The 10,169-nt window shown below is 54.3% G+C and overlaps 2 protein-coding genes across 2 annotated transcripts in view; one reads left to right on the plus strand and one right to left on the minus strand.

The window, feature by feature from the left end:
• The window catches only part of TF (transferrin), a 30,714-nt gene extending 23,092 nt beyond the window's left edge, over positions 1-7,622 (plus strand). The window contains 6 exon segments of the mRNA XM_010001505.1: positions 6-39; positions 804-881; positions 3,135-3,217; positions 3,443-3,579; positions 4,986-5,040; positions 7,406-7,622. Of these exon segments, the coding sequence (XP_009999807.1) occupies positions 6-39; positions 804-881; positions 3,135-3,217; positions 3,443-3,579; positions 4,986-5,040; positions 7,406-7,622 (604 nt within the window).
• Positions 7,623-9,920: 2,298 nt separating this feature from the next.
• SLCO2A1 (solute carrier organic anion transporter family, member 2A1) overlaps positions 9,921-10,169 on the minus strand; it is a 28,416-nt gene continuing 28,167 nt past the window's right edge. The window contains exon 14 of the mRNA XM_010001506.1: positions 9,921-10,041. Within this exon, the coding sequence (XP_009999808.1) occupies positions 9,921-10,041 (121 nt within the window). The remainder of the gene's footprint in view (positions 10,042-10,169) is intronic.

Below are 10,169 nucleotides of genomic sequence, written 5' to 3' on the forward strand. Positions count from 1 at the left end.
GGCCTGTGCGACGCGGGGAAGACGCTGCTGTTCGTCCGGGTGAGCCCCGGGGGGTGGGGGTTGGGGACGGTGGGACTGCCCGGTTCCCAAGCAGCTGGGCTGCCCTCCTGCCCAGGGGAAGGGGCTCCGGAGGGTTGGAGGGCGGCTTGGAGTTCTTCTTGTTTGAGCCACGTGGAGATTCAGCTGATAAGGGGCTGGAGCACAGGTGTGAGGAGCTGAGGGAGCTGGGGGTGTCCAGCCTGGAGACCAGGAGGTGAGGGGAGACCTGCTGGCTCTGCAGCTGCCTGAGAGGAGGTTGGAGCCAGGGGGGTCGGGCTCTGCTCCCCAGGAACAAAAGGAAACAGCCTCAGGTTGTGCCAGGGGAGGTTGAGGTGGGATATGAGGAGAAACTTCTTCCCCAAAGGGCTGTCAGGCCCTGGCCCAGGCTGCCCAGGGCAGGGCTGGAGTCCCCATCCCTGGAGGGGTTTCCAAGCCCTGTAGATGTGGTGCTGAGGGACATGGGGCAGTGGTGGCCTTGGCAGGGCTGGGTTAGTGGTTGGGCTGGATGATCCTAAAGGTCTTTACCAACCAGAATGATTCTGGAATAAGCAGTGAAGGTTTTTTTCTTAAGAAGTGTTTTTAAAATTTTTTGGGGGAAAAAACTCAAAGCAACAAACCCAGAGATTTTTCCACACACACAGGCTGAGACCAGGGGCGTCAAGTCAGTTACTTCTGGCAGATGATTTGGGCATCTTGAGTGGGTGAACGGTGATGCCAGTGTTCCTCCAGTCTCCTTGGTCTGAAAATGCCTCCTTTTCCCCCAGCTCCTGACAGGCAAATATCGTGACACCCAGACCTCGATAACCGACAGCTCAGCTGTGTACAGGGTCAGCAGTGACAAGGTGAGAGGGGGGGTCTGCCTGTCACTTGTGTCTATCCTACAGCCCTCTGCTGCCTTTGGTTTCCTGTGCTCAACCTGCAAGATGTTCTTTGTCTTGCTCAGTCTTCCCAGCATGAAATAATTTCCTGGTTTGGTCCAAGTGCAGGGTTGGATTTTTCTAGGTAATGGGTGCAGAGAAAGTAGGGAAGCTCTGAGGGACTCCCTGTGTCTGCTGGCGCTTGGTTTTTGTCTTTGCTTGTCAAATTGTGCAGCCTGAACGTCACATCTGTGTGTTGTGATCATGAGCAGCCTGGGGGAGAAGGACCTCGAGGGGGGTGGTGGATGAGAAGCTCAACCATGTGCTGGAGCCCAGAAACCAGCCCTGTCCTGGGCTGCGTCACCAGCAGCGTGGGCAGCAGGGCCAGGGAGGGGATTGTCCCCTCTGCTCTGCTCTCATGGGACCCCACCTGGAGACCTGTGTCCAGTTCTGGAGCCCCCAACACAAGAAGGACATGGAGCTCCTGGAGAGAGCCCAGAGAAGGACCATAAAGATGATCAGAGGGCTGGAGCAGCTCTGCTCTGGAGCCAGGCTGGGAGAGTTGGGGTGTTCAGCCTGGAGAGAAGAAGGCTCCTGGGAGACCTTAGAGCACCTTCCAGTGCCTGAAGGGGCTCCAGGAAAGCTGGGGAGGGACTTGGGACAAGGACAGGGAGGGAGAGGACAAGGGGGAAGGGATGAAAACTGGCAGAGGGGAGATTGAGGTGAGACATGAGGAGGGAATTGTGGAGTGTGAGGGTGGTGAGAGCCTGGCCCAGGTTGCCCAGGGAAGCTGTGGCTGCCCCATCCCTGGCAGTGTTGAAGGGCAGGTTGGATGGGGCTTGGGGCAGCCTGGGCTGCTGGGAGGTGTCCCTGTAGGGAAGTGCAGACGTTCTTTTTATATTTGTGTCTCAGATTGAGCAGACAAGGAGGTGTTTGGAAGGGGAGGGGTCCTGGAATGCTGCAGGTCCCAACTACTGCTTTCCTTTTGCTAAGTTGTACACCAGGTTTCCATGAAAGCCCAAGAGCAGTGGGTAGGTGGGGATTTTGGGGTTCCCTCCCCTCTGTAGAACAACAAGGTTATCTGGAGAGTGGTGACGTGGCCCTGCCTGGTCATATCTCAGGAGCACCTGGGAGGGTTTGGTCTCCTCAAGGGCACTGCTGTGACTGGCAGCCTTAGGGAAGGGAAACAGTTGTAGATTTTGCTTGGAAAGGTCTCTTGCCAGGGCGTTTTTGTGTTGATCCCAGCAGAGTCTGGACGTTGCAGTCCTGGGGGTGAGAAATGGGTTGGACCTGCTCTGTGGTCCTGCTCTGTCCTCTCAGCTCTGGTGGACCTTTGCTGGTGCTCTCCTTCCCAAGTCCTGGTGAGGAATGTTCTCAGCATTCCTTCTCTGAATCCTTGGGCTGGTTGGAGACACAGCACTTTGGGGTGGAGTTCCATGCCTGATGTGGAGATTCCCTTGCCTGCTGCTGCCCCAGTGTTGTCCCCAGAGCAGGGTCTGTCACCTGGAGTGCAAGAACCCAACCAACACACAGACAAGATCCTTGCTTTAGTACCCAGTTCAGCACAGAAAAGGGAGCAGGGGGGTGTTCCACAAAGCAGGCTCAGCTTCCCAAAACACCCAAAGGTGCCACTTTTATAAGCAAAAAAGGGGAGAAAGAACTTGAACCTTGTTCACACATGACTGGTCAACTCATCCCTCCCTTCCATTTCAAGTGACAATGAGAAGAATGTCACCACACCTGCTCCAAGACTGGGAGGACTTCTTGTTAGTAGGGGTCCCTCTAGCCTGTGGGTGTGTATTTTGTTCTGCTCATGGCTCATTAATGTATTAATATGGTGATTACAATGATTAATTACTATATTAATATGGTGATTTTAATGACTCCGTGTGGTTTTCCCCAGTGCTCCAGGCTGTCCCCAAGCTGTGGGCAGAGCTCCTGTCTACCCCTTCCACCTGTCCTGCAGGTGTCCTGTCTCAAGCTCAGGCTGTTTTTCCCCAGTTGAAATCTGGTTTTGTCTAGTCCTTCCTGTTTCACTGCTCTCTGGGCCCTGGTTTTTATCCTGCATGTCCCTCATCTTCTCTTTTATGTGATTTTTTTCCCCCTCTCCCCAAATGTTACTTATTTCAGTGAATAACTGACATTACCAGCTCTGGGCTAACTGGATCCCACTGGTTTTCCCTGGTGACAGGTACCCTTTGCTGAGGTGCTGCTAATTCCTTCTTGTTCTGTTCCCAGAGCACTAACGTGACCTTAATCGACCTTCCAGGCCATGAGAGTCTGCGGCTTCAGTTCCTGGAGAGGTTCAAGGCTGCAGCCAGGTAACTGGGAGGGGGTTGGCAGAATGGGGACAGGGGACACTTGGGACAGGGATAAACTTCATCTGTGGTGCTGGAGATGCTGTGAGCTGGGCTGGGATCACTCTGTCGTGCCCTGAGGGTCCAGAGCTCAGCGAGGACATCAGGGACTCGTTCTTCTGTTGTACTGCAGGGGAAAATGGTTGCAGAGCACCAGGCCTGCCACGTGTTCTTTCCTCTTTCTTCCAGAGCCATCGTGTTCGTAGTGGACAGCGTGGCCTTCCAGAAGGAGGTGAAAGATGTGGCAGAGTTCCTGTACCAGGTCCTGGTGGATGGCACCGTCCTCAAAAATGCTCCCGCGCTGCTGATCGCCTGCAACAAGCAGGGTAACGTGGAGTCCTGGGCTGGGCTGGGTTGGAAGGGACCTTCCACATCATCTAGATCCAACCCCCTGCATGGGCATCTCCCTCCCTACATTTCCCACTAGAGCAGGTTCTAAATCTCCCCTCTTCCAGTTTTCATCCCTTCCCCCTTGTCCTCTCCCTCCCTGTCCTTGTCCCAAGTCCCTCCCCAGCTTTCCTGGGGCCCCTTAAGGCACTGGAAGGTGCTCTAAGGTCTCCCTGGAGCCTTCTCTTCTCCAGGCTGAACACCCCAACTCTCCCAGCCTGTCCCCAGAGCAGAGCTGCTCCAGCCCACTGATCCTCTCCATGGCCTCCTTTGAACTCTCTCTAGCAGCTCCATGTCCTTCTTCTGCTGGGGGCTCCAGAACTGGACCCAGGCCTGCAGGGGCAATCTCACCAGAGCAGAGCAGAGGAGGAGAATCCCTCCCTGTCCCTGCTGTCCATGCTGCTTTGACCAGCCCAGGGTGTGGGTGGTTTCTGGGGTGCAAGTATCATGTGCTGTCCTGTGGGGGGTGCATTGGGTTCAGTCCTTGAGTGCTGGGTGTTCATGTCATGGATGCTGAATTTCTTAGGAGTTGGGACTTCAGGAAACTTTAAGTTGGAAATCAGTTGTAAAATGAGGTACTGAGCAGAAACATTTCTAGTAGCCACTGGAAGAGTTCTCAGGTCAGGTCTGTCTGGTAGCTGTGCAGAGAAACACCACTTGGGAGAGCTACAGCTTTTTATATGGGCTTCAGTAAGGCAAGTGGCTTTCTGCTTGTGCAGAACCTTCCTCCTGAGGCTGCAGGGGGCAGAAGATGGGATTGACTTGACTGTAATGAACCATCTCTGTGCACTTGGTAGCTTCAGTGTGTGGTTTAGCTGCCAGAACTGTGTGTTCTCTCTTGATTGGACTAGAAGGAACATTCAGTGACTGGAAGGGGCTAAGTTTCAGATCCCTACAATATCACCTTGAAGAAGAGGATCTCGAACAACCTGAAGCTTTTGGCCAGTATCAGCTTGGCTTGCTTAGTTATTTTATGCAGCCTGAGGCCTTCATGGCTCCATGTGCCATAGATTAGAAAGTGCTGAACTCTGTGATGCCAGGGCATTTGAGAGTGCTGGGCCTTGTGGCTGGGACACCAAACCCCATGCTCTGATTGAAGCAACTTGCTGCCCAACAAGAAGCAGTTAATTCCCTCTGTTAGGTCTGACCTTTGGGTTGTTCCCATCCATGCCTGCAAAGCCAGAACTCCAGTGTCCCTTTTCCTAGTTCAAACCCAGCCATCTTGGTCCTGGTAATTGTCCTGCACAGTGTTGGCAGGCCTTGCTGTATCTGGAGGAGAAGGATCTAGTTTCTGAATTCTGACATAAAACCAGAGAGCTGATTTCCTTGTATTTTCTCTCTCTAGATGTCACCATGGCAAAATCAGCAAAACTTATTCAACAGCAGCTGGAGAAAGAGCTGTAAGTATGAAACTGGATCTGAAACCCCCCTGACCTTTTCTGTTCTCCTTTCTGTCTCTTGCTTCAGGGCTCAGTCAGCTTCCTTGAGCCACATCTAAGTTCACTGAAGGAAAATATCAGTCTGTTTTGTCTGTGTAGGTGTGATCAGGATGAGAGAAGATTGCTTTCCTATCCTCTCCTAAGAGCAGCCATCCCTAGGCTAGGTGCCTCCAGAGCCGTGTGCTCCCTCAGGTACAGGGCTCCTAAGAGCAGCCATCCCTAGGCTAGGTGATACCTCCAGAGCCGTGTGCTCCCTCAGGTACAGGCAGGGTTGGCTTCCAGATGTCAGACTTTCTGTGAGTGGTGTGAAAAGCATAGTAGCTCTGCTGGATTGTCCTGGTCTGGTTTGCAAAGCTGGAGAGCAGGTCAAGGTTTGCTAACAGGTTCTTGCACAGCAAGGGAGGACATTCACCTGGGAAGACAAATGATGGATGATCTCTTGTTCATGTTGAGTTGTAGGAGGAAGTGGAAGGAGGAGAACGTGGCTGTCAGACTGTGCTACCTTGTGAGGTGGCAGCTTTACAAGATCTCTGGGGAGACCTTAGAGCACCTTCCAGTGCCTGGAGGGGCTCCAGGAAAGCTGGGGAGGGACTTGGGACAAGGGCAGGGAGGGAGAGGACAAGGGGGAAGGGATGAAAACTGGAAGAGGGGAGATTGAGGTGAGACATGAGGAGGAAATTCTTGAGTGTGAGGGTGGTGAGAGCCTGGCCCAGGTTGCCCAGGGAAGCTGTGGCTGCCCCATCCCTGGCAGTGTTGAAGGGCAGGTTGGATGGGGCTTGGAGCAACTTGGGCTGGTGGGAGGTGTCCCTGCCCATGCAGGGGGTTGGAACTGGATGATCTTGAAGGTCCCTTCCAACCCAAACCAGTTGGGGACAGGCAGAAGATTATTTTTTAAGCTACATTTAGTCTTTGTCCATGAATGTTCTGCCTGTGGGAATAATTGCAGTTGAATCAAATCTGCCCAGGGAGGAGACCTCTGTGCAGCTCGTGCTGTGGTGGCCTTCTCCACCATTTTGCTTCCCCACACTCACTGGGCTGGATGTTTTGCCCCCTGTGGGTCCCCTTTGCTGGGTTGCAGTTGGTGACTTGACAAGGTGCTCCTGTGGGTGGCAGGGGGAGTGTAGCTCTTTGCTCTCCAGACATGGCATGTGGCCATCTTGTTGCCAAGTGTTGGACTTGGCAGGAGGTTCATGGTTGGACTTGATGGTCTGAATGACCTTCTCCAACCCACGTGATGCCATGGGTCTCTAGGCAGTCTGCCAGATTCTCAAGCTTTCTAGGAAAACTGGCATTCCCTGGTTCAGGAGTTGGGTTTCTAGGTAGGTTCTACCTGCCCTGTTGGGCAGTGGTATTCCTGCAGGTTGGCAGGTTGCTGCCATCCTCTCCCTGTGCTTGGATGTCCTTGTGTGGAGAACCCTAGGAAGTATCTGCTCTCTTATTCCTTAACTCCCACTTCTGGGCAGTGTTGTTCCTTTTCCTGTGCCCCTTTCATTTAGTTCCCTCCTGTGAAGAAAGTGTAGCTGGAGCTGACTGAGAGCAGGTCCTGCCAGGCTCCTCTGTCTCTGGAAAATGCAGCTGTCCAGCTGTGAGACAGAGACCTGGGGGGAGGTTGCTGTTTGTTTCCGTGCCTGGAGCAACCCCTGGGCTTCCCCCTCTTTGCTTTTTGGGACCTCAGAGGCAGTCAGTGCCTTCTTCATCTCTTGGACTTCTCCATCTCCCTCTGCTGCCTGTGCCTTGGATGCCTGAGGAGTGTGGACAAGCAGGTCCATCCTTCCTCCCCACATTTGGCAGGGAGTTGAGGTGCAGCAGGAGTGACACTGCAGCCTGGTCCTTGGGCAGGCATTGACCACTGGAGCAGTGGGGAGACTCCATCCCCCTCCCAGTCCCACAGGGATTTGTCACACTCCAGTGCCAGTGGGATGAACCCCTGCATGATCCCTGCTATCGTGATGCCTCTCTCTTCCCAGTTAACCCCTGAAACTAGTGCAGATCCTGATGTCTGGGATAAACTGTGCAATTTCTGGGGACTGGTGCCGGGAGGAATTCAGGTGAGGACATCACCTCCTGACTCTTGCTGTTATTGATCCACAGAAAACCTGTTCAACCACTGTCTCCTCTTGTCTGCCACGCTCCCTTGAGCCACTCTGCTCTTGTGCCTTCCAGTGGGTATTTAAGAGAAGTAGCCAAAGTAGCTCTGCCTGTGTAGAGCTGTGGGACCTTGGTGTGTCCTGCTGATGGAGCTGGGCCCAAAACATCTCAGCAGCTCTGGTGTAGGTGATGTTCCCCTGGCTCACAGTTCCTGACCCTTTCCCTTCTCTCTCCACAGCAACACCTTACGAGTGACCCGCTCTGCAGCCCCCACCAGTCTGGATGGCTCAGCCACTGGGATCCCTGCCCACCTGGGGAAGAAGGGCAAAGACTTTGACTTCTCTCAGTTGCCCATGAAGGTGGAATTCGTGGAGTGCAGCGCACGGGGCAGTAAGGGAGAGGAGGGAGATGCTGACTTCGAGGGCCTGGAGAAGTGGCTGGCCAAGATTGCCTGAAGGGGAAGGGCAGGGCTGGAGAGAGACACCTGGGGAGGCTGGGGGACAGGACACCTGGGGACTGAAAGGAACAAGATGGTCTGGAGCACTCAGATCTCATCTTGCTGTAGAAAGAAGAAGCTTAAGCTGGAAAGCAACGTGTCTTGCTGCTTGTGGGCTTGGGAGCAACGTGACAGGACTGGTGGTGCCCTTTCCTCTGTCTCTGTTACACTGTAACATCTCTGCTGTCTCAGCCTGGTCTACAGGCTCTGTTGGACAATCATTGAGGAGAGTGTAAGAAGCTGTTGACCTCTGTCTCCTCCCTTCCTGTTCTTCCAAAGTGGTGCCAGTCCCATCTCTGTGGACCTGGACTGGTCTGTTCAATGCCAAACCCAGGCTCACTGCCAGTGTCTTGTTGTGGTGTCCATGGTTACCACTGCTAGATAGTTCTTGAGAGTTTTTCTTTAACTAAGGGCTGTGTCCACCCCACTCTCCCAAGTGGCAGAGTTACAGGAGGGTCTTAGCTTGAAACTCTGAGGTGGGCACATTTGTAGGTCCATACCTACATGGTGGGTGAGATCTGGCATGAGAGGCATCTGCTGTGCAGGCCCCTGCCTGGCTCCTTCAGGAAGATCTTTGATGTGTGATGTGTCAGCAGTTGTGGCAAAGTGAGAGGGAAAGTCAAGGAGCTGTTGGCATGTGAGTGGGGTTCCTCCTGAGGGAGATGTTCATCAGAGAGGGGAAAGAAGCTGAAGATTGTCTGGTTGGTCTGGTTTGTTGTGTTCAAAGCCAAAGCCTCTGCTGTGGATGTTGCAGGGAGGGCTCAGGGAATGGCTGTCACTAGCTGTGGCAGTGGGCTCAGCAGGCTTTGGAGTGTTGGAGGCCTCTGAACCAGCATCCTCCTGAGCTCTCCAGGGGACATCTGCTCTCCTCCTTCCCATGCTCAGGCCAGGAGCATCAGGGAGATGATCCAGTAGCATTGGTGCTGGGCAGATAGGAGCCAAGCCCCTGGTGCTGAGCTGGGTGTTCAGCTTCCCCTTCTGCCCAGCCTTGAAGCACAGCAGCAGTTCCAGAGCCAGAACTGCCCTGCCCAGCAGCTTCCCATGGCTTTGTGCTCCGTGGGGACCTGTTGCTGTGCAGCACCTGGGAGAGGATGGTTGATCTCCATGCTGCACATGGTGAGGTTCTGTGGCATTGGAAGTTGTTTTGTTGCTTCCCTTTTTGTTTCAGGGTAGGAGGGAGCAGCTGGCTCCTGCTAGACCTTTTCTTGTCCTTTGCTGACTCCTCTCCTCTCTGGTTTGATGTTTCCTCAGCTGATCTGGTTTCTTTTCCTGCCTGTCTGCGCCATCCTCTACCTCCCTGTAGCATTGCCAAGTGTTAGGAATGCTGGGAAGACCAGGAACAGTCTTCAACAAAGGCTCATATAATGAAGCTGGGCCTTGCATTTCTAGTCCAGTGAACCCAGTGGCTCTTCTGCTGTCCATGCAGAAGGTGGCAAGGGGTTATATTGACAAAGTATGTTACGTTCTCACCTTTCCTGCAGTTGGCACATGTTTGTCAGGCCTTGAACTCCTTCAGCTGGAGCTCCTTCCTAGGCTGCCTGCTTTGAATCCCTCATGCTGGGGATATTGCTCTTGCTTTGGGTGGTTGTTCTGCTTGCTCTTGGAAAGCAGGGGCCAAGCCCCAGCCTCTGCTGGCTGATGGGGGAAGCTGCTGGTGGGAAGAGCTTTGGGGGGACCAAAAAAGCACCAGAGTTGGAAAAAGTGACCTTTATTTTGTTTTGTTTTTTTAAAAAAAGAGCAGCAAACCCCCCCAAATGTTCTGCATTTACCCCTAAGTGACCACTGGTCACTCAAGACGTGTGTGGTGTCCACACTGACCTCTGTGGGGGGTGCAGGGGAGGGGGGACACAGGGAAATCCCCCCCCAGAGTTGGCAGCCCCTGCTCCTGTCCCAGCCAGGAGGGCCTCACCCAGCTGGAAATGTCACATCAGAGCAGGGACCACTGCCCACAGCAGGTACTTTTCTAGGCGTGTGGCTCCAGCCTCTGCCTGCCTCCTGCTCCAGCTGGTGGGGGCTGCCCCCTCCCCAAAGATAGGGACAGGATGCAGCTGGAGAACCTGGGAGAAGCCAGGCGCAGGATGGGGGTGGGATGGAGCATCCCTTGGGAGCATCCCTCAGGAGTATCCCTCGTGCCAAGAGAGGAGCTGAGGTGAAGTTGCTCCCTCGGGAGGAAAAGCAAACCCCCCCCAAAAAAAGGACTCAAAAAGTACTGGCAGTGGGTTAAGGGGGTGGTGGGTGGAGTCAGTCCTTGGGTGGGCTACACCAGCCCTGCTGCCTTCTCCTGCACGTTGTACTCCTTGCTCCTCTTCACCTTCCAGCTGATGAGGGCCAGGAGGATGGTGCCCACCACCTTGTAGCCCACCTGCAGCCCTAGGTATCTGTCAGGAGATGGAGCAAGGGAGAGAGGCCCGTGGCTGGAGGTGGCATGTCCAGCTGGCACCCCCCCTGGGGGACCCCGTGGTGGTTCCCAGGGGGAGGGGGGGGGGGTGGGACGGGAGGGCAGGGG

Source organism: Chaetura pelagica, unplaced genomic scaffold (genome assembly GCF_000747805.2).
Source record: "Chaetura pelagica isolate M959 unplaced genomic scaffold, ChaPel_1.0 scaffold527, whole genome shotgun sequence".
Taxonomy (NCBI): Eukaryota; Metazoa; Chordata; class Aves; order Apodiformes; family Apodidae; genus Chaetura; species Chaetura pelagica.